The 24,691-nt window shown below is 42.1% G+C and overlaps 1 protein-coding gene across 1 annotated transcript in view; it reads right to left on the reverse strand.

The window, feature by feature from the left end:
* gli3 (GLI family zinc finger 3) overlaps positions 1-24,691 on the reverse strand; it is a 128,955-nt gene that overhangs the window by 30,499 nt on the left and 73,765 nt on the right. The window contains exons 4-5 of the mRNA XM_037694449.1: positions 20,182-20,287; positions 20,018-20,028 (exon numbers count right to left, since the gene is read on the reverse strand). Coding sequence (XP_037550377.1) covers positions 20,018-20,028; positions 20,182-20,287 — 117 coding nt within the window. The remainder of the gene's footprint in view (positions 1-20,017; positions 20,029-20,181; positions 20,288-24,691) is intronic.

Here is a 24,691-nt window from a genome sequence, read left to right on the forward strand (position 1 = left end):
AATTACATATCTGGCTAGAAATGGCAAAAAAATGTGTTTTTTAAATGCTGTAATTGTCTTATTTGTTTAAACTTGCGAACCATATGCTGTATATACAGTATGTAGACCTCGGACTAGAACCCAGAAGTTGAAACCAGAACAGATCCAAACATACAGGTTGATTCCAGTACGATTCCATCTCAAGTAAAAAATATATACATAGATATACCGGTATTCGGCTGCTCCCTTCTTTTTAGGGGTCGCCACAGTGAACTAACTTGCACGAAGTCTTGGCAATTGTTTTTACGCCAGATGTCCTTCCTGACCCAACCACAGATCACCGAGCTACCACAGCCCTCTGTGTGAAGCATAGAGTTGCCATCTAGGGTGGTTGGGGGAACAGACGGGGGAGTTATAGGCCTTGCTCAAGGGCTCAGAGAAGGGCAAATGAGGGTGGAGGCAGGTGTGTATGCTTTACCTTTCTCACCCACATTTTGATGTTGTCGGTTTGGGGAGTTGAACCTGTAAGCTTCTGATCACAGGCTCACCTTCTCTAACCTCTGCGCCACAACTCCCCCCTAACGTCTCAAGTAAATATAACTCAGATCATTGTTTTCAAGGTGTTGACTCTTGTTGATTCATGTACTTTGCTGCTGTATATTCAAATATTCATTGTTCCAACACGTTTAATTGTGACAAACTCCTCTTGAATGACTTCACATTTATTACAGCAAAATATTTTAATTACACTGAGCCATTATGACAAAAAAGTGTATAAAGTTAATAATGCAGAAATCATTAAGAGTGCTGAAGACAATGCTGCTTTCCTTATAAATTCCAGATTGTGTGACCTGGGGCTGACTGACAGTGGCAGTGCCAGACAAATAGATGTTAACGTCTTTATTATTTTGCTCGTCTGTGAGGCAGATTGAAGAATGCAGCATTCCAACTACTCCCAACGCAGACATTTCCTCAGATCAAAGGCAGCTTTCACCACTGCGTCTTAATCGGAGGGAAACGTTAGACCAAGCTCACCGCGGCCAGAGCGAGACAAGCAAAGCTGCACCGCAATTGTTCTTTGCTCAGATGGCTTCGAGCTGAAACCCAATCCAGAAGGACACAGGATGAAATCGAGTTCCATCTGCAAGTCTTAAAAAAACTGCATTGTCAAGCCTTTAAAAAAAACAACAAAAAAAATGCTTCACTTTGAATTGTCTCTTATGAATGAGATGGGAAATAAAGTTGAGAACAATCAGGAAAACTTCTTAGGAGCCAAGTTTAGGACGAACTAATTTGTCTCCCTTCTTATAATTGGTTAGGAGGGCCTGGAAACTTCATAATGATGGCCTTCACCACAAAGGCCTTCCCCTGAGGATCTGGAGAAATCCACATATCAGCCAGACATTAACAGGCTAAAAGATTAGACTGAATTAGCCCCTCCGCTTCTCTGCGGCTCCCCACCGGACCAGTATGCTGTGACAAAAGACCCCAGGAGGAGGAGACGGCTGAAAAGAGGGAGGGAAAGGAAAAAGTGAGGAGGTTAAAAGAGAGATGGAAAAGTGTAAGAGACCTGGCCCCCAGTTTGTTTCACAGAGTGACCTTGAGCGAGGCCAGGGGGAGCGGAACAGCCTAATTACAACCTCCGCCCCGTCCCCTGATCCCCTATCAGCCTCCTTTGTCCCTCCACTTCACAGCCCCTCTAATGAAAGAGCTCAGGCCAGGGTCAATAATGAGCACAGAGGAGTGAAAACAACCGACAGACACAGAAACATGTAGGACACATGTGAGCATACAAACTTCATCCTCATGGAGCGGTTCTGTAATTAACCCGAAGGGGCTACGGGGCAACTTTAAGGGCTTTTACTTTGTTCAGGTGTGCGACAAGACGCCTCATAATGCAGAAGCATGTGTGATCTATGGCGGGACATCTCTGCAAATTTGCAACACAGTTGTCGTGGAATTGCTTTTCCATTTTCTTTTGATTTGTGCGCTGTTTGAACAGCAGCTGTCGAAAAGCTGGTGACGGATTCTCGTTTCTTCAACACCTTTCAGGCCACGATGAGGGCAACTTCAGTCAAAACATGTGTGTGTGTGTATGAGAGAGTACGTTTATGATAAGCAAGCCGTACCACCATTTACACGCCTCATTTACAGAGAACACAACACAACTGCAGTCTGAGGTTCTCGTTGTTGCCACATAGGTCACCAAAGATCTCATGTGTACAAACTAAAGCATTAAAAGTTAGATTGAGTATTTCTTGAAGGATTGTATATGGCTCGTCTTTTTTTGTGCCAGAGTTCATACCAAATCATCTTCTGCTGAGAAGGGATGGAAATCTAGCTGTTTTGGTCAAACCTGATAAATGACGCTATCTACATGTTCATGTGACCTTGTGAGGTCTTACAAGATGTGTTAGTGCTCAGAGAATCTGTCAAAATGTTTTGCTTCCAGTAGGGCTGGACGACACGGCAAAAACTTTTATCACAATATATTTCTTAACTTTGGTCGATGACGATATAATTTGATAATGATATAAACAATATAAAAACCTCAGAAAAACTGTACAAACAAATTAATGTTCACCTTTTATTTGTATTTAGCCGGCAAAAAAAATTATGAAATCACTGTCAAATAAACATAAAACTCTCAATCCAACATTTTTCAGTCAGGTCATCTGGACAGTTTCTTTTTTTGTGCTGAAACGTTTCGCCTTCGATCCAGAAGGCTTCATCAGTCAAGGACACACACAACAAAACTGATTCTTCCCCCAACATCTTACTCCAAAGTGGAACAAACCAGTTTTGTTGGCGCTAAGATGGTTTCTTTGGTACGCCCCCTCCTCCATTGCCGGCCCTCTTCCTTGGAGGAGGGGGCGTACCAAAGAAACTATCTTAGAACCAACAAAACTGGTTTGTTCCACTTTGGAGTAAGATGTTGGGGGAAGAATCAGTTTTGTTGTGTGTTTCCTTGACTGATGAAGCCATCCGGATCGAAGGCGAAACGTTTCAGCACAAAAAAAAAAGAAACTGTCCAGATGACCTGACTGAAAAATGTTGGATTGTATACCTGGATTATTGAGCATGGTCTTTGTTATAAAACTCTCAACTTTGTCAATATTAATAGTTTTAACCTCAAACAACAACATAACCTAACGTTTTTTTCTTTTGATACAACTGGGGGTGTTGTTTCAGGGACATGTTGGCTCAAACTTTATTGTGCTTCATCTTGTGACTCTCAGCATATTCTATTGAGTGGAAACACTTCAGATGAAACAAGTTAGATGTTAGATTGAGGGGCGGCTGTGGCTGAGTGGTTAGAGCAGTTGTCCTCCAATGCGAGAGTTGGGGGTTCGAATCCACCAGCAGTCACATGTCCAAGTGTCCCTGGGCAAGACACTGAACCCCTCATAGCCTCTGATATGTGTCCCATCAGTGTATGAATATGATCTAAAGCACTGATTAGTCTCATTAGAATGATTTGTTCAATTAGCTTTGTAGAGATCTAGTAGAGTGCTGTATGAATGGGTAAATGAGGGCACAGATTGTAGTGTAAAATGCTTTGAGTGTCTTGAAAGAAGATAGAAAGGCGCTATATAAGTACAGTCCATTTACCATTTAGTTGGAACGAATATCCGTCACATTTTGCAGCACACTGAAAGCTGCAGTTTATCGGATCTTAGAAAGCCAAACCACTTCCACACCTCCGAATCAGTCTTTCCTCTCTTATCAGTTATGTCATCTGCTATATCTTTGCTTGTGAAAGCTTGTTCAGTCACATTATGACAGTCATGGGCACTCATTTTGAAGAGAAAACTTAACATGCGTTGGAGCTTAGCCTAGCCTAGCCTGCTACCGCTAACACCTTCTGGACTTGAGCTCTTAGTAACATCTACGTCACCACGCACTTATGTAGTTGTGTCACACCATTTTCTGTTCGGGTTGAAACTGAAGCGGCCACTTCAACCAGAACAGAAAAAGAAATGCGTCAGCGAAACGCTGTAATCATATCAAAATATCGAAAATGTGCTTAAAACTCATATCGCCGTTATTGAATAAAAGTATATCGCGACATATATCGAATTATCATCCAACCCTAGCTACCAGAGAGACACAGTTGACTCTAATGGTTAATGGCAAAATTATAAATTTAGCTCAGTATCTGTTGTTTTTAATTTGTACTTCAAATGAGAATGTAAAGACAGGAGAAGGAGGAACAATTCAGCCTGCTGAGCGGTGAGAATGTAGAAAAACAGTTCAGTCAGAGCATGAGCAGAAGTTAGGAGGCAGACGGAGCGTGTGAAGATATAAACTATGTGTTGAGGAGGAAAGGGTGGATAAAGAAGAGTTGCAACAAAAAGGGAGCTGGACAAGAAAGGGGAGAACAAAGATGTCTCAGGGGGTAAAGAGCCAGGTGTGAGGGGATTTGAGGAGGACAGCAGAGAGATGGATCGTTTGGAGGAGTGCGGTGCGTCTCCGGGAGAAAGTGCAAGACCCGATCCTCGGTTTTCAGCTTTTCTCTGCAGGGCCGCGATCATCTTAGCATCTGCCAGCGTGCATTAATCAACTAGACAAATGGGAGTAATCTGACAAAGAGCAGTGTGTGTTTGTGTGTAGGAATGCTCGCCCTGTGTACGAGTAGGTGTGTGCCGTTTTAGATACACCTGATTTTGAGATTCACATCAAAGTTGCACCGCGGGGTTTTCAGGCTGCTTTTTTTTTTTCTCAGAGAGAAAATTCTACTTCGCACCTCTCTATGTCTCCTCATACTACGAGTTTACAATCCCTATTAACCTGCAGAGAACACATCCGGCAAACAAGACTCAAGGAGAGCCTGAGCTTTGCACATATGGAAGCCATTTCCCTTCACGTGGCCTCGATTAAACCAGCCAGCGCCTCTTTTAAGGCATTGTATGTTTACGCTTGGCGGTCTGTGGGTTTTAAACTGTTTAAACTATTTCACCGAACGAATAGGCAGTTGCTGTGTGTAAATATGAAGCCAAAAGATTTTGAGGTTTCACGAAAGCAGAAAAGCCTTGAGTCTTAGTTTGGAACAAGGTTGTATCAACACTAATAATATTTTTGAAGAAAAAGGCAAAGACAATACAGATGCTGGGAAGGATTCTCTTAGGCAATGAAAGTAGCGTTGTGGTGCAGCAGTCAGACGGGGTAGTATTGACACAGTGTTCTGCTAAAACAGGCAAAGTTCCTGCAAAAAGGCTTTTGGTTCCAACACAAGGAACTGTAGATAAAATAAGAAGAAAATTTCCATAAATATACTTTATATTCATATAAGAAACATATGTGTACTCTAAATCCAACAGGTCAAGACTGTTCCCAATTCATAGCAGCTTGACAGCTTCAAAGCATAAGGTAAAAAAAATCAAATTTTCATCAAAATCATAAGTTCATTCATTCTGTCTATTATCTATGGTCCAAGAGGGAAACTTAGACCTCCATCTCCTCAGTGACACGTTTTAGTTTCTCCTGGGGAATTCCAAGGCGTTCCCTGGCCACACAGGAATTTATCGTCTCTTGTGAGTTCTGGGTCTCCGCGATGTCTCGTTTTTCTCTTTCAAAAGTGGGTACTGTAATGCGCATGATTATTACACTCTTATATTTATAAGCCTAGGCCTGTCACGATAACAAATTTTGCTGGGCGATTGTCTCAGAAATTATTGTGATAAACGATAATATTGTTTGAAATTTGACAATAATTAGTAATTTTGTGCAGCACTGTGGCGCAACTGGTAGAGCTGCTGCCTCTCAGTGAGCAGGTCCTTGGTTCAAACCCCGGTCCAGGGGCCTTTCTAGGTGGAGTTTGCATGTTCTCTCCGTGCATGCGTGGGTTTTCTCCGGGTACTCCGGTTTCCTCCCACAGACCAAAAACATGCATGTTAGGCTGATAGGTAACTCTAAATTGTCCCTAGGTGTGAGTGAGAGACTGAATGTTTGTTTGTCTCGTTTGTCTCTATGTGGCCCTGTGATGGACTTGCGACCCGTCCAGGGTGTACCCCGCCCCTCGCACATTGATTGCTGGACATGGGCACCGGCGACCCCCGTGACCCAAAATGGAATAAGCGGGTAAAGATAATGGATGGACGGATAGTAATTTTGTAAAATTTAAGAATAAATGTTTGTTTATACGGCAGCACTGTGGCGCAACTGGTAGAAATGCTGCCTCTCAGCGAGCAGGTCCTTGGTTCAAACCCCGGTCCGGGGGCCTTTCTGGGTGGAGTTTGCATGTTCTCTCCGTGCATGCGTGGGTTTTCTCTGGGTACTCCGGTTTCCTCCCACAGACCAAAAACATGCATGTTAGGCTGATTGGTAACTCTAAATTGTCCCTAGGTGTGAGTGAGAGAGTGAATGGTTGTTTGTCTCGTTTGTCTCTATGTGGCCCTGCGATGGACTTGCGACCCGTCCAGGGTGTACCCCGCCCCTCGCACAGTGATTGCTGGACATGGGCACCGGCGACCCCCGTGACCCAAAATGGAATAAACGGGTAAAGATAATGGATGGATGTTTGTTTATTTGTTTTGTGTGTATTACCATTTTTTTGACCACCGGATGGCAGTATAAGACGTTTGAACAGAAGGATGGATAGTGAGGGAGCGAGCAGCGTGTGACATGGGCTGTCTCTCCTTCCTTTTTTGCAGTTCTCAAAATGGCAGACGCTCCGTGTGGTTTGAGCTCTTTAGCATAGCATTTTTCACACAAAGCTTTTAATATAAAATCAGTAAAGTTTCTCAGCTTCTTTTTGCAGAGAAAAACAACTTTTTACATGAAGGCATGGGTTTCAACTGTGAATTTTGGAGCTTCGACAAGACAGAGGTTTTTTTTTTTTGCTCGAGGTCGGCCTGTTAGCTTAGCTCATAGCATAGCTTCTCAGCTTAGCTGCTTTTAATGATCCAAAAAACAATTTTGGATAGTTAAAATGGATTTTAAAGAGAAAGAGAGGGGGCAGAGAAGAGCACCGGAGTTGAGCTTTTTGTCATCCAGTGTCGACAGTAGAAAAAGAGAGACATGAAATAACGATAAAGCCGATAAATGAAATTGAGGGCGATAATTTTAATTTATCATGCAATTACTTGATTTATTGTTTATTGCGACAGGCCTATATAAGTCTAATTCAAAAGGGTCATCTTCGTGAATTGGCCACCGTCTGATTGGAGTTCTAAGGATCAGTATCAAAGAGTTAGTCAGCGTCTACATTTATTGAAATTCACTGAAATTATAGTGCATGCTTATTGTTTTTTATGGCCATAAGGGGTTGAATGAGGTTGGAAATTGTTTTGTTTTGGCGGGAACAGGGGTCAGTCAGGTGTTAGGTCCTGTGCTGACTGAGGGTGACAACACCACGCATCCACTGCCCCCATCCAACCTCATCTCAGACCCACCACCTCATGGATACCCGCACCCTCCTCGTTCACTCCCAGCCCCCTAACCCAGCCATCCAAACAGCACAATGCTGCTGCCACCACACTCTGAAAGCCTAAACCAGAGAGGAGGAAAAGAAGGGCTCCTGACAGCAGAAACAGAAGCACTTTAAAGCTCCAAACCCTTTCACTGAGATCAAAGGGCTATAGGAGCAGAGCCAGCTGAGACCCAAGGAGAGAGGAAAGGGAGCTGAGACAAGGGGAGGAGACGACAGACAAGACCGACACTCAGACACAAACAGATATTCAAAAATATTGACAGCTCAGCAGGGAAGTCTTCATTAAGTTTTCCAATTTTCTATTTTATTCAAGTTTACTTCATGAAAAGACATATAGTGGTACTTTGTGGTTCACCACAAGAGCACCTCATGTTAAGTGTGTGCGTCCAGTATTGAGGCAGATATATTACTCACTGAAATCCATCTTTAAAGTATAAAATGGATTGACACTAAAATAGTCAGGTCATTTAATTAAAAAAAAAAGTGTTTTAGAGGTGATGGAAGGGTAAAGGAAGAATCCTGTGTTAATCCAAATCACTTTTTCAAAAGTGCAAAATTAGCATTAGACTTGGTTTAGATTTATTCTGTTGCTTCACATCAATTAAAAGAAAAGTGGTTTGGTTCAGCGGGCAGCACGGTGGCACAGTTGGTAGAGCTGCCGCCTCTCAGCGAGAAGTTTGCCGGCTCAAATCTCAGCCGGGGACCTTTCTGGGTGGAGTTTGCATGTTCTCTCTGTGCATGCGTGGGTTTTCTCTGGGTACACGAGTTTCCTCCCACAGACCAAAAACATGCATGTTAGTCTGATTGGTAATTCTAAAATGTCCCTAGTTGAGAGTGATAGAGTGAATGGTTGTTTGTCTCGTTTATCCCTATGTGTCCCTGTGATGGACTGTCCTCGGCCTCTCGCATAGTGATAGCTGGATATGGGCACCAGTGACTCCCCGCGACCCGAAATGGAAGAAGCAGGTAAAGATAATGGATGGATGGTTTGGTTCAGCTGAGCTCTTTAGTTTAGTTTTTTTTTTTTTTTTGGGGGGGGGGGGGGGGGGGGGGTCTTGTTAAATAGAGAACATGCATTTCCTCTGGTGATATTATCTTGATTTTCAATACTATCCAGCTTTTTAGATTGCTGTTTTTGACCATCCATCTAGGAGAGCCCACACATCCCTCTCCTCAGCAACACTCTCCAGCTCCTCCTGAGGGACAGCAAGGTCGGACAGGATATAAAATCTCTCCAGCGAGTTCTGTGTCTGACCTGAGGTTTCTTAACTGTGGGATGTGCCCAAAAGACTCCTAAAGAACCCATCCAGGAGGCATCTTAATCAGATATCAGAACCACTTTAGGGGACTCCTTTTGATTTGGAGAAGCAGCAGTTCTACTCCAAGTTCTTCCCAGGCAACTGAGCTCCTCACCCTATCTCTAAAGAAGGATGAATCACACAGGAACCTTGTTTCAGCTGCATGTTTCTAGGATTTTGTTATTTTTGTCATTCCTATGCTCATGAGATACTGTATAGGCCATAGGTTGGGTTGGAATCTAGATGGACCAGTAAATCAACGGCATTCCTTTGTGAATTGGACCTTTCTTTACCATGACAGACTGGAGCAACTCCCTCATTACTGCAGACGAAGCCACTAACCACAATCCATTTTCTGCACCATCTAGCCATCACTCATGAACAAGACACCAAGATACCTAATGGAAGAAATCATCCCAACCCTTAAGGGAGAATTTTATATTTTGACTGACCATCAAATGTTTTATCTAAATAATTATTTATTGCAGGAACAAACATAAACTACCCATGCTGATACTGTATAATACTCATAGCTAGTAGCTACAGCTTTAGGACCTGTAGCCCTGTTATACACAATAGTTGCATTAAAATAGGAAGTTTAAAATATATATTTATCTTGATATTACTGCATCAGTGAAAGCAAATAACTTAATGAGCTGACTTCATTAAAAAAGGCTGGCACTTCGAAGATCACAGAATGTAACGTCTTTCCAGTCCAGTCTCAGTCTCTGTTTTAAGCTGTTTTCCCTGAATGGACAGAGGTGACGAAGAACTGGAAAGGTACGATGAGGTTGCCAGGCATTCAGAGTAACTATGTCCCCCTAGCAGAGCTGCAAGGTCTCTGAGTGTGACCCCACTGACTTCAAAGACCTGGGTGGGTTCAGGAGGTGGGGCAGGCTTCCCATCAAACAGGATCCCCTCTCAGTGGGATATACCTCTGGAGGCATACCAGCCATTCCCATACAGTGTGAAGTCACACACACAATCCAGGAGAATGCTCACCACGATTTCCCCACTCGCATTGTCTACATGTAAGCAGCAGCTGAAACATGTAAGGAACATGCCCGTGGACAGGTATCGTTTCCACTCCACTGGAGTGGCAACACACATTTATCAACAAGGAGTTAAAGTGTGTGACAGGACCAACTCATAACAACCGGGTCCAGGTGTCAAAAGCTTCATGCACAGCTTCTGTTTCTGTGTCCTCCAAAGGAACCCACTCATGATGGGTCACACACAACAAACGCCTCTCGTTTTAAATCGAGACAACATGTCTGCAAAATTATGGGAATTTAAACTTCATCAGAAAATACAGAATCACATCTTTTTACTTGCTCTTGTTCTAAATTGTTGTTTTACCAAAAAAGGGGGGGGGGGGGCTATGTTTGTCTTCTCCATGCAGCAGCACTTTTTTATTCTAATGTTTTGTTTTGAAAGCCATTTTTTTCCCACACTGCAATTAAGTGTAATTGTCAACCATTGAGATAAGAACGTCTATCAAAACGAATCATAGCAAGAAAATGAAAACATGAAAGTGAAATTGCACAAACGGAGACGGCATTTTTTTCCTGTAATTTTCCAGTGGAGGCTCAAATCTTTTTATTTTTAGCTTAATTTTGCCATTTACAAATGGGCCACTCACTTTGAATGCAACATTTTGCCTTTGTTTCTGCTAAACAAATATGTACCAGTACTTGATTGCTTTCCCCTTTTTTGAAAGCAAAAGAGTAAACACAGGTGGAATTAGATCTCAGTCAGTATTCTGAGTTTCTCTGGCATGCCTCAGGCTAAAGAAAAAACTAGAGGGGACTCCTGGGTGTTAAAGTGTTAAACTTCTGAAAGCAGAGAGGAAACACATCTATCTTTCTTCTTCGCTCTCAAGCTTTGTCTCGATGGCCCCGATGCCTGCCCCGTACACAAACATTTGGCTGGTGCCTGCAGCCAAACAAGACTCAGGTTCCACACCCAATCGCCTTTCCCAACCCATCAAGCCAGGTAATGAGCGCACGTGTCCGAGCATCAGGGTGCAACCTACAGGTGAGGCGGTGGCGTGGAGAACGACTGTGGCCAAGAGGAGGCTCCATGCCGCTCCACCCTCCCCACCCCGCTTTCGCCTCAGTTCACCACGTCACGCTGGGCTGAAGAAATGAGCAGCCTCGTGGATGGACCTGAGCAAATCCCAAACAATACACGGCGCTACAAGACAGCAGAGACACGCAGCTGGAGATGGTTAATGCGTTAGACAGAGATCTGAGGTACAACAAGAAAGAAGAAAAAGGAGGGGGGTAAGAAAGTGGAGGGGCTGAGGAAGAAGCACATGGAGCATCACATGGAAAGCACAGGAATATATGTTGCCTTCTCAGCACCGAAAGTCTCCTTTTCAAAGTGAAATCCATCATGTTTTCCTTCCTAACACATACTTCTTCTTGTAGAAGAGAGGAAGGAGAGAAACGCCGGACAGAAGAAAGGCAAGCGCTGGTGAGAAAGTGAACAGACACAGCCTACTTTATTCTGGCCATTTCATCCATCTTGTTGGGCTAATAAAACGTCAAGTGGAGTTCCTTGATATTTAATCATAAAGGGGGCCGAATGCATTGGATGGTGCCGCAGTCGGGCTTGATGAAGCTCTGGGCGGCTTAAACACAGACCTGTGGAAATTTTGGATGGACCCAACAGAGGACGAGACATAACGCTGTGTGACATAAGTGCAAATAAATGAGGCGTTCCTAATGAGCACACGTTGATAAACTATTCTTACTTTGGCCTTGTGCAGTCCTACAAATCTAAACTTTCATTCGTAACTGAGTAAATTTCACTTCCGCAGATCAGTCAAAGAGATGATGGACATGCAACAAGTGCGTGACTCCGCTCCCACCGGACGATCGCAACGTAAAACACTTCACAAGTTGATGTCCCCTCGAAGAGACGAGAGGTATCATGGGAGACAAACTCAGCGAGGGGACATCTTTGTGGCCCATGCTTCAAACAATGTTGTTAGATGAAACTGTTCTCTACCACGCTAGATGTAATGGACACCACATGTGATAAGTGAGATAAATGATTTTTTCTCTGTGTGTGTGAACCCCAGCCATCCTTAAAAGCAGCCTGTAACAAAACATGGTAATTTTTCACGTTTTGTTTGGGTTCCCTTCAATCATTTACTCCAGCAGGAGACTCCAAAGGGAAGACGGAAAAGAAGGGAGGGATAGGAAAAGGAGAGGATGGAAAATGAGGGGAGTTGGGGAGGATTTATGACCCTGTTCCCTCGGTCTCGTTACTTTCTATAACTGGCCCCCAGAGTGGGATCGTGGGGTCTGGAGCCCAGAGATCAGAGTAATGGAAATTCCACATTTCTACGCGGCTACAGCATGACGTCTGCAGGGCACAAGTTGAGTTGGGAAAAACGTGAAAAAGAGACATTTAGATGTTTGAACAGTAATAAAGATTTTTCTGCAGCGTCTTTAAAATTGTTAACTCCTTTTAATAAATCATAAAAACTACATTTAAATTGTGATTTCCAGGGGGTAGCTCGTTTTGAAACTACGGGTTCAGGAAACAAAGTGGCGCTGCAAGATATCACATTTTGACACACAGATTCTCACCAAAAGGAAAGTTGTTATGAAAATCAACTGAGGAGCTCATAAAACTGATCAGTAGTCCACCACACCCATCAAACTGCTTAAATGTGTGTGCTCCTAATGAATCACAGGAATCATATATTATAATTTTACAGTGTAGCTCTTCATTAAATATAAAATATAGGCAAAGAAGAGGACTGAGATCATTAATTAGTGGATCAATGTGAAAAAAATTATAATTTTTAAATAAACGTTTATTTTTTGGGGCTCAAAAACACACGTTTACAGGCTTTGATCAAACTATATGATCTTTTTTAAGGCAATATGGAACTTTTTAGTAGTACAAATTAAATTTTATGACTCACACATGAAAATATTATTGCCCAAAAAAATAAAAACTGGAAATACTGAATTTGAAATGCTGAGTTGGAAGCACTTTTGCAAGCTAAAAACAATCAAATGTGTAAGATGAAAACGCAACCATGAGCCCTAATAAATCACAATTTAATAAAAATTTAAATTTATTCTGATTTTTAAGTGAAAAATAAAAGTCATAGAATGGTGACAACAAAACAAAATTAACAAGATAAAACAATAGGGTTGCTCAAAGATTAAATTGTTTCCAACCCGTGTGTGTGAGTGATTATTTGTGTGTGTGTGTTAAAGCGTGGCTGCACACACAGTCGCACGGAGCTGTTGGCACCTGTCTGTTATCTCTCCCCTTCAGACCTGGTTTTCCATTGTGCTCCTTGGGAGAGCTACAAATTGAGATCTCAAACATGAAGAGGGGGTTAAATGACTCGCGTGTAGAAAATCCAATCCATTAATGTGTAACGTGCAAATTTGCAGGCCTCACATTGGAGATTAATGTTTTCTTCTAAACTACCTGCTTTTCAAAGCTTTTATTTAATGCACTCTTTTATTTAAGCTTACGGACATGCAGAAATTTCAACTACAAATATGTATATTTATTGAAGAAATAACGAGGTGGAAATTGATTCACATGAAAAATATATTAAGGGATCGGAATAGTGTTAATTCCCCACAACTACTAGCCTCTAAGAGCTACTGAACCATTTAAAGGGGATTCAAAGAAAACATAAAAAAATGGATTTGATATTTAATAACTAAGAGGGAGTGCAAACACACATTGGTAGCAGAATTTTGAAGCATGTCTTAACGGATTTCCACAAGTAATGACTCAACCCTTTAAACCTTTACAGGCCTTGGCAAGTATCTGCCGTGCCAAATTCCATTTTTTATTCTTCTTCAACCTGCTGGATCCATCAGGTGCCTTAAAATATCACGGTCCTGTGCACAGGCTGAAGGGGAAAAAACGACTCCACCGGCCTTTTAGGCTTCTGCAACTGGTGTATTACCAAAAAAATAGATATACTGTAACTTCAATCTGCCCACATTTCTGCTTAGCCATTTATCTCCTTTCTCTCTAAATCCTGAAATTGCCTCAGAAAAAAAAGAAGGGGGGGTAGATTCCCCTGCAGAGTGGTGCACAACTTTCTTTCTTCCCCTTCCTATTTTTTCCCTCCTGTGAAAATTGAAGAGGCTTTATGTCAAATACGGCTAAAGTCAGCCTCTCCATATCAAACAACGCAGCGCGAAAATTACTGTGGTGATGATAAGGCTGCCAGATAGAGAGGAAGAGCAAAGAGGGAGGAAAAAAAGGGGGGGGGGGAGGGCTGAAAGGAAGTGACTCTACTCAATTATGCTGCAAAATTGGTATGACTGAATATTTTTCATTCAGGTGACTGATAGTATCGGTGAAACTGCAATGCAGATAAATAAAGGAGGCTTCTGTCAAGAATAAACACCATTAATCATGAAGCAAGCGACTGCATGACCGCCTGTCCCCCCCCACCCCCCCCCCCGACTTACTCCATAGAGAAAGTATTAAAGACGTAGGGGAGGAGGGAAGGAGAGCAACTACAGTGGGGTGACCCGTGAAGTCACACACAGAATGGGTTTTGGACAGCTGGAGAGGACGATGAAAAAGCGGCCTTCGTCTTTCTGCCTCTGCGTTTTGGTGACAGGAGCCGTATCTGGGCGCAGATTATCAAACGTGATGTAAAAAATAATCCAGGGTTCGTGGCGTAATTTATAGCTTCACTTTGTATGTGGTGTTAGGCGAGACATTATTCAAATTGTGTGATTATTACTGACAAACCTGCTTTGGGGGTGCAAAAACAAGATGTGGAGAAAATGGAATCTTATAAAAATTGTTAGAAGTTTACTATAAAATCAAGAGAAGCTAAAACAAATATATTCACTTTTCCGCCTTGCATGCCAAAATCTTTAACAAAGCTCTTACATGACTTTAAAGTATGTGATAAAGATTACTCTCAGCAACTACCACCAAATTACAGCTGATATTTGTAATATTACCAAAGTTGGAGTATTCTATGTATTTGCTAATATCACTAATCTGTAATAATCTGTGTGGGTCATCGTGAATCCTGTTGACTCCCAAAATTATCTAGCTGTAATGTACAATCCATGATTATGTTTTGAGTTTCATTATCATCCAATCACTGGTCCATGAGATATTTTGCTAAAAGACTTCATCAGTTAATGCCAAGTTTTAAACAAAACCCTTGTGAGATCTTTTAGCACTCTGATTTGCTAATAAGTCTGTTGTGGATCAGTCTCAGCTACCACCACACCAAATTTTAACCAAATCTCTGTAACATGTGTGTCCCACATCCCACATCTGACACCATGTCGTGTTTGGGGCTTAAGGATTAAAGCGACACATTGTAGAGCAACTCCAACTCATTTATTCTATAAATCCACACGCGCCATTCTTTTAGACGTCAGGCTGTTGAGCCCGCTGACAATCAACGCTTCCTGTTGAACCTTTCACAATAAAACAAGTTACAAAAAAAATTGTACCGTAATAGTCATTTTTGTGTTTGCTGATATCCGTTAGCTGTGTTAGCCATCTTGAATCAAGTTGAGCCAAAAAGTTAATCAGAAATAGATGTTTATCGGATAATTACTTTCTGAGAGTTTCATTGAAATCTTCCCTGTAGTTCATGAGATATTTTACTAACAGACAAAGAAGCGTGCACACACAAGACAGACACGATTTCCCATCTGTAACTATATAAGGTTATAAATATGCTGATAAAATTGAGGAGCAAACCAAAATATACCAAATAAGTGCAGTTTTACACTTTAAAACTCTCAAATAAATAATCAAATGGGACCTTAAACCAGATCTCATGAATAGCCATGGATGAAACGGCTCCCCTCCAGCCACAATAAAAGCTTCACCAGCTCCTATTGTTTTTGCACTATGTGTGTGTGTGTGTGTGTGTGAGAGAGAGAGAGAGAGAGTATTGCAATGCTCTGCCTCGTCCCATCTGGAAGGAGGTGTTAAGATAAGACTGCAGTCTTTATGCTAAGCAACACGCCGCTCCTCGGTGCACCAGATTGGGCACTCTGACAACAGTTTATGTAAATATCCGGAGAAGCCGGTGCACGTCTCAGAAGAAAACATTGCGAGTGAGGGCAGCGAGGGGAAAATGCTGCACCAACACCGTGTGAACCAGCTGGGACTCTCTGAGATGGAGTTGAAGGTGTTGAGGCAGTTCAGAGTGTTGGTGCACACCTGAATCGATGACTCACCGCCTTAAACTCCACCCTGTTTTATTGTTTCTGAACTGAATTTGAAGTGAACTGTCATTCTGTTTGTCTCTCCTTCCCGTTCCTCTCAAACCCAAGCCAGTCGAAGCAGATGGCCGCTCATCCTGGTCCTGGTTCTGCTGGAGGTTTCTTCCTGTTAAAAGGGAGTTTTTCCTTTCCACTGTCTCCTCTGTGCTTGCTCAGGATGGGAGACTACGATGAAGTTAAGATTCAACGTAAACTGCTGTCTTGCTTAGACAGAGAACTTTTATTTATTGTTTTATATTTATGTGAATATTTCTGTTCAGTGCCCTGAGACGACTTCTGTTGTGACTTGGCACTATATAAATAAACTGAATTGAATTGAATTTGAATCTGTGGTGAAGCATGGAGCAGCTCTTCCCTCTCAACTCCAGAATACTTTGAATCAGGTCGAGCACGCTGCTGAACAAACACACGGCTGAGTAAAATCACTGTGCAGGCAGTGAACATGGATACACACTCTCCACTTAAACGTGCAAAGCATGACTTTGTTATCACCCGCTGCCGCCTGGTATACAACCACCCTTGACACTGGCAATAGTACAAAAGAAATGCATGTTTTAAAATTATTTATTTTCCAACTATTCTTAATTTTTAAACAGCTCCTTCAGTGTAACTACAGTAGATGTGGTCTTTTTTTATTTATTTTTTCTTTTGGTTGCTTATTTCTTCAGGGGTCGCCACAGAGAACGAATCCAATATTTTTCAGTCAGGTCATCTGGACAGTTTCTTTTTTTGTGCTGAAACGTTTCACGTTTGATTCGGAAGGCTTCATCAGTCAAGGAAACACACAACACAAAACTGATTCTTCCCCCAACAGCTTACTCCAAAGTGGAACAAACCAGTTATGTTGGTGCTAAGATGGTCCCTGCACAGAGAGCAAGCTTGTCTCAAAAGATTTGGCAATTGTTTTTACACCAGATGCCCTTCCTGACAAACCTGGACTCGAACCTGCAGCCTCAAGATTATAAGACCACGGCACTGACCACTAGTCCACAAATGTTGTCATAAATTCACAACTGAAAGAAAAAGAAAACCTCAAAGGACTCTTTTTTTTTTTTTTTTCCAGTTTTCCAGACCCTTAAATTGACTCAGCTCTCTCTAACTCTTTTGGAAGTGTATATATGGTAAGCGATCAAAAGGTTGCAAGTCAATTGCTTATCCTGTAAAGGTTTTGTGGTTTTTGTGGCCCCCTTTCACAGCACGAGGACCCAAGACTCCAGAGTAAACTCTGCGGCTGATAATTGACTCTGACGAATACCTCTGTTTGTTCTGAACGGTCTCTGGGTGACTGAGAGCCAGGCGTTGAGCTCTGTGAGAGGTCTGTTTGGTTTTTGAGCTGCAATGTGGTCACCCAATGAAGCCGAAATGAAAGGAGGGGTCTTCACCCCCCACTTATTCTTTAAAAAAGTACCATTAAGCCCAGTTCTGCACAATGGCGGTGGCAGGGGACCCACAGAGAGTCTGCTTTTCACTCACCAATGTGTTTATTTAAGCAGGAAGCATCTTCTTTGCAGCCCCCTCTCTTTTCAGAGGAAAGTTGTCTTCAACCAGAGAACAAAAACTGAGGGGAAAGTTTGGCTGAATTTGAATCATTGTAGGATTTTAGCTTTGGCTAAATCGGATTCTTGTGGAAAACCAGACGAAGCTTGTCAATGGGATTAATTCAGGTTGTTGAAACTCTTGAAGTGCTTTTCTCTCATGCAGACAGCCAAGTTTTCAAGTAAAGAATGTACGCCCCCCCAGCCCCTCCCTTGAACCCAAGGATTTAATATTGGCACGTTGGTACCTTCCCCACAAGAATTCATAAACTAAAAAATTAGCCTCTGTCTGTAATTGCACTCTCCTTTGTCTAATAGAGGAGAGGAGGTGAGGTAAAGAAGGCAAAAAAACAACAAAGGACAGTTAATTTGTGATTTCCTCTGCTCATTTGAAGGCAAATTAAGTGTCAAACAGCTAATACAGAGCATATTTCATTTTATGAGCTTTTAATTTAATTCCACCGCCTCATATCGCTGGAGCCTGTTAGCTGCGCAGCTAACGCCCGCTCCTTGTCTGAAAACGAGGGCCATAAATAAACATGTTTCAATTAGGCCCTTCACAGTAATAGGATGTGATTCTGTTCATTTGCCACGTACGAATGGTGGATGTGTCGTGGTGGTGGAGAGAAAACAAGCTGCTGGGCATTTGCAGTGTTTTTCTATCCAGCTTCGGTAGCCTCGGTGGTGGTTGGGTCGTGCGCGCAGCGGGGGGAAGCTGACGGGATTGATGGAACTGCCGCGGGGCTAACCCAACTGTAATTACAGGCCGTAATGAGAGGTTGCATGGGGAAGTACTGCAATAATGGTCCCTGTGTACTTAGGCATATCTTTGAGAGGGCTAATAACGATTAATTCTGCACACGGAGGAGAACTTGTCTTAAAACAATTCAATATTTCTCCATAAGCCGCCTCTTGTCCTCTGTTTCCCTGAAACGACAGCTAAACATCGACTGCCGTTTTTTCCTTGAACCAGCTACAAGGAGCAATACTGAACAGAGTGTGAAGCTTCAAGTGCTGGCAGAGAGTTGGTTTTTGGCTGCTCGTAAAGTTCAGCCACAGCTCGAACTTGCACGAAACCTGGGCGCACAATTAACTCCAATTTGCCATCAGGTGGTTTCTGTAATACCACATGTGATGAGTGCTTCTTCTCACCGGGGAACCCGGTGCTGCTTTTTTAATCAAGCGTGCAATATTGCTTCTAGGCTCAAAAGAAGGTTGGAGCATGTAAGCTCATAGATAAAGTGGATGACAGTGTGCTCACAGAGTCAATTTTAATAGGCCTGGCTAGTGAACAGCCGCCTTATAATCATGACAAATAGTTTCCCTCAACGTGGCATGTCATATTAAACAGCTCAAAGCTTAATGGTTTGGATAAAAAGGCCTTAAGTAACGCGGCAGAGCATGACCGTATCTCCACTGACAGCGTGCAGGTAACTCCTGTCCAAACGGAGTGACTGAAGACACCGCCGCTGTGTAATTTCTCCCCCACTTAATTCAATTCCCTGGCTCAGTGTTGTCCCTCTACTCATTTTTCTTTCTCCCTCCCTAACCTGCGCTCCACGTCATTCCAAAGCGCTCCTGACGGATAACAAGCCCCGACAGTTTGTTTGAGCCTGCGTTGCCTGCGCGTGTTCGCTCCCATTATCTCCACATAAGCTAAATACTAAATTATATTTGCCATTTTGTTTTGCGGTGACACAGGGCATCAATCACCTCCCTCTTTTTTTTTTTCCTTCCTTTCTTCCTCTGCCGAAGCAGGAGAATGAGAGGTTGAAAGGTGCGGTGGACCGGAGGTGGAGGGGTACATAAAAAATTCATTATGCTTAGTGGCACATCAGCAAGGGAGAGATATGACTCTTGGAGGAGGAGGAGGAAAAAGGAGGGTAGGAGGGGGAGTTGATAATGATGAAGAACATCAAAAATAATGCGGCCCAAGTAGCTGCCCCGTCCAATTTGTCCTTGTCGCGAAATGATCACTTCCTTCGTGTCTTTTCCCAGGAAACAAGCAGCGCAAGGACAATGAAGCATTTCCTTGCAGTACTCAGGGTACGGATGCAAAGAATACAAATGATGAAGATCAGGAGAGGCAAAAGAAAGAGTTGAAGAGGTTGAGAAAAGTGAGCTGGAGTGCTCTGAAGTTCTCTGTTGACCTGGTGAGTACCACCAGAATCACTCCACGGACATACAAGACAACTACAGTAAAAGTTGTCCGATTCAGACCAAACAACTGGTCCGACTAATGAGAATGGATCTGTGTTTTACCTGACTTAATACTTGATCGACTGAACGTGAGTGTGACGGGATGAGGTGCAACAGTTTGTTCCAGGAGCCCATCTGTCAGCAGAGGCATTGCATCCTCCTCTTGACAGGGCTTGATCATTGCTCATACGAGAATCGCGTGCGCCCAGGCTCCCCCATCGCCCCGCTCTTATTTTCATATCTCTGACACATGTTCATTTGCGTGTCTCTGACATGCGGATCATGTTGCGCACGCAGAGAGGCCACATCCTTTGATCCTGAAAGGCAAAGAGAGAGGCACCCACGAGGAATAGATGCCCTGAAGAGGAAGGAAGTTTTGCAGCTAGATTTTTATCAGCCGAATGCAGTCAGCAATATTTGTGTCGTGAGGCTTGTAGCTTGAGGGTGTGTGATCACTTTGAGACACTTACATATGAAGTGGGGGAATGGGGGATGGCTCATAGATGTAGCGTCCCTGGGTGTGTCTGTCGTCGATTGGCACAGGGGGATGGAAGGTGGGAAAGAACTGTGGAGCAGCTGTGTAGAAAAAGAAAAGAGAAAAAAAACACAATTTGGTTTAAACTTTGCAGGACATTGTAAATTTTCAGCAAATCTATCATCCGCTGCCTCAAGCTGAAGGCCTAAAGGCTCCGGACATGTGTGTTTGTCTGTTACCATAATATCTCAAGAAAGACTGAACCTATATAATGAAACTTGCAGAAAGTAGCTATTGGGTGCACTTCTATTAGATTTTTGATAGCAACCTAAAAAAAATAGATACAGTTGATTCAAATTTACAGATATTGAGCTAAAGTTTGATATGGTAATAGTTGAGAGTTATTCACAACACTGAGCATGACATCTCACAATACCGCATAAGACTGAGCATTATGTTATTTTCAAGTTTTGGCCAAAACTATACATCTTTATCATTCCTCAACATAAGATGGGCAATATGCATTCCTTCAAGGAATGCAATGCTTTTTATTTTTTCTATGTGATATCATTCTTTCCTTAATCTCAATAGCTGTAATGAAAGGCAGTGGTTGATGGCTATCTTTTAGCAGACCCACCCAAAGGAGACCTCGTTGAGCTAAAAACTGCACTGCTCCAAAGTGTTCGCAAAGGAAGTCTTTGTAAACCTCTCAAGGCTGACAAAACTCAAAAGAAACTGCAGTAAATAACCAAAAGAAAAGCAGCCAAACGGCACTTTTCTCACCCTGCCAAGCATAATATGGTTTTGTACAAAGGACATTTAAGTACGACAAACGAGAACAAAAACATCCTTTACCATCTGAGTGTTTTGTCACAACCACCAGAGAGAATCCATAGGCTTCTTTTCTCCCTTCCTGATTAAACATCACATTTGCATAATATGTGCTTTCAAGCTTTTATCTATTTTTACTCCTGAAATAGAAGCTGTTGCATTACCATCACACTGAATATTCACTCGTCTTCTAACCTTAGCTCTGTAAACCTAAAAAAAAAAAAATATATCTAAGTCATGATTTGGGAGCCGGAACACTGACTTCTCCGGTGTCGGGCAAGTCGAAACTTGCAAATCATAAGTAGGAATTTCAAATAAGTGCTGAGCTGTGAAACTAAAATGCCCAGAAAGAGCAAAAGAGAATTACATCTTTGTTCGTATCTCACCCTTGAAGCACGTGCGGCTTTACTGCCTGTTACTGAGGCCAAGTTGTGTTTCACCACCCGAGGCAAAGCATGTGTCAACATCTGTCGAGCTTCACGCAACAAGTTGAACGCTGCGAGATATGTGTTTTTACTTCTTATTTTCCTTGTAAACATTTGAGCCAAGTAGGCAGATGGCCAAACGGTGGGGTGCCAAGCCGCTCTACAAGTGTTGGGAAATGACAAACGCAGCTGCAGCTCAGGGTAGAACAGCAGGTGTTGATCCAGGTCTGCTTACCTCATCATGCATTCATTCACCGGGAGGTTTATTACCAGCTTGAAATAAAACGGCAGCAATCAGAAAGATATTTGACCTGTGCTTGTTACTCTGCAGCGTTAGATTTTAATCCTAAAAAAACCCTTTAAAGAAGCAAATGGATGAAAAGTTGAGGCGCTGACATCACATGTACAAAACTGAATATTCGTCAGCACTAACACAAGAATTCAGCAAAATCGAATATTGTATCAGGTATCAATCAAAAAGTAATGGATCAACAGAAAAACAAAAACGCAGTTGGATTAAAAAAAATGATTCACCAACTTTGACTCCATTTTTAAAAAAAAATTAAAATGCATATTTGGCTCCTAAAGGCCCATTTGTGTGCAGTAAGTCAGGCTTTGTGGTCTAAGATGGAAATGTTCTTAAAAAGAAATAGTCCCGAGCTTTTGAGTAAACAGTTAATACAAATGATATCTTACATACTGTCACACAAACAATTCAATTCTATCGTTGTCAGTAGAAAACAAGTCGTGCTGAGTTTAACACAGAGTTTTCATGTGATGCAGTTTAAAAGAAAATTTGACCCTCTTTTGTCTTAAACCTCATCTTTCAATTATTAAGTCCCAATTTTGTCACAGGCCCTCTCGTCAAACCACCTGACTGATGCAACTTTAGTATTTTTAACTAAACTTAAAAGGTTTCCATAGAGTGACAACCAGAATTATAAAGTTGTTTTAACAGGCTGTTGCAATCCCCTCGAGTGATAAACTGACTCTGACATGCTGGATAAATTAGCACAAACAACATGATGCACATCAGGCAGGCCAACAATTACGGTTGTGAGTTCACTCACACGCAGTTATCTTGTTTTTGTCCGAGTAGATGAATATATGAAGGGCTTAGCATTTATCAAAGAAATGCATAGGTTTGAAGTACAACTGTCTTATCATGTCCGCCTTTTCCCTTTCAGCCCCGAGCGATAAGCATGTCTGAAGATTAGTCAGCAAGAAAGGAAAAGTTTGAGGATTGTTTTCAGTTTGTCGTGGGTATCCATGCTTTTAAATGGACAGTTCTGAGTTTTAATTGAGGTACGGTGTATAATTTTTAGTGCCGCCCGTTCATACCCTATCACTTGCAGCAGAACTGAAGCTTCTAACAAGTGAAAACAAACTTTTTGACGCGATGCAGGAGTTTTAATCCGACGCGCACAGTATCGGAGATAAGTGGTAAAATCCTTCTCCATGAAGCTCTGGCGTGTATCTGACTGCTGCAGCTCTGTCTGTTTGATAGTTTTCTCCTGATGTTTTTTTGGCTGGGCCAACATTGGCTGATCTCAGAGCTGCAGAGGGAGGGAGGCTTGAATGAGCTCGCAGCAGACGAGGGCAGAATCTGATCTGTTTACTCTACGCAGCTCCACTCCTGGGCATTCGGCCCTTGGCTGTCAGACTCGGAAATGAACCTTTCAGGTTTACACTATGTGTTATGTATCGGCTCGAGGCTCGTAAAAAATTCATGTTCTCTAATCTAGCTCATCCCTGCCCGCATAGCAGGAACTTTGTATGAACCTCTGTCATCTCAGGCAATTGGGGATGAGGTGAAAGATTACAAGCTGAGCTACATTACATCCTCATTTCCCCAAAAGTTGAGAGGTTGTGTAAAAAGTAAGTAAAAACAAAATTTGCCAATCTCATAAACCCCTATTTTATTCACAATGGAATATAGTAGACATATGAAATGTTTAAACTAAGAAATGGTAGTATTATTTGAAAAGAACAAGATACTTTTTACATTTAACCCCACAACAACATTCAAAAAACTTGTAGCAGAGCCACATTTTCCACTGTGAAACATCTCTTCATCTTTTAACAACAGCCTGTTAACATCAAGAAACTGAGGAGACCAGTCGCTGGGAGTTTTGGCAAGTTGTGTTGTCCCATTCCGCTCTGATTTATTTAGGATTCTAGAAGACTCAACAGTTCTGGGTCTTCTTTACTGACTTGAACATTGCATGAATTGTTTTTAACTTGTGAGAAGGTGTGAACTGTAGGAAGACCACTTCAGCAACTGAACTCTTCTAATATGAAGCCATGCTTTTTTTGAATGCAGTATGCTGTTTAACATTGTCTTGCTGAAATATGTAAGGCTTTCTTTGAAAAAGACATTGTCTGGATCAGAGTGTGTTCTTCTAAACAATGTATATAATTCCGTCCACCTCCTAATGACATCACTGGTTGAGATCAACGGCACACTTTCACTGAACACAATGTTGGTAAAGAGCTGCTTTCCCCTCCTCAGCTGCCTGATGGTTTGCCAGACTCTCCTCTGAGCCAACCGAGTCTCTAAGGGGCATCGGTGGATGACAACATTTTGAATTTAGATTTTTTTTTTACCAGTTTTCCACTTTGCCTATGTCCATTTTAAGAGTCTTGTCTGAGAGAGGACAGCAGTGCTTCTGAATGATGTTCACATATGACTTTTCCTTGACCTTTGTGCACAGAGATTTCTCCAGATTCTTAAAATCTTTTGATAAAATGAAATTTAAATGATGGGATATTCAGTCTCCCCAGTTTTCCTATTGAAAAACATTATTCTGATGTTGTTTTGCAGATAGGTGAACCTCTGCCAGTCTTTTTCCTAAACTATTCAGTTTCTCTAAAATGCTCTTTTTACACCTAGTTCTATTACTGACCTGTTGCCAATTAACATAATTTGTTACAAAATGCTTTTCCAGCTGTTTCTTATTCATACCAAATATTTTTACAGCTTTTTGATGCCGTTATTCCAAAATGTATAAGATGTGTTGCTCAAAATTATCTTACTTTTCCCCAAAGAAATGTACAATTTCTTAAACATTTGAAATGTTTATTATTATATTCCTTGGTGAATAAAACATGAGTTTATGAGATATGCAAACGATTCCATTCTGTTTTTATTCATATTTTTTACACAATGTCTCAACATTGTCAGAATATGGGTTGTAAAAGACTACCCTGTAACCTTTTGCAAACCTCCACTCCCACATCCACCACTCC

The sequence above is a fragment of the Nematolebias whitei genome, chromosome 20 (genome assembly GCF_014905685.2).
Source record: "Nematolebias whitei isolate Nwh7 chromosome 20, NemWhi1, whole genome shotgun sequence".
NCBI lineage: Eukaryota > Metazoa > Chordata > Actinopteri > Cyprinodontiformes > Rivulidae > Nematolebias > Nematolebias whitei.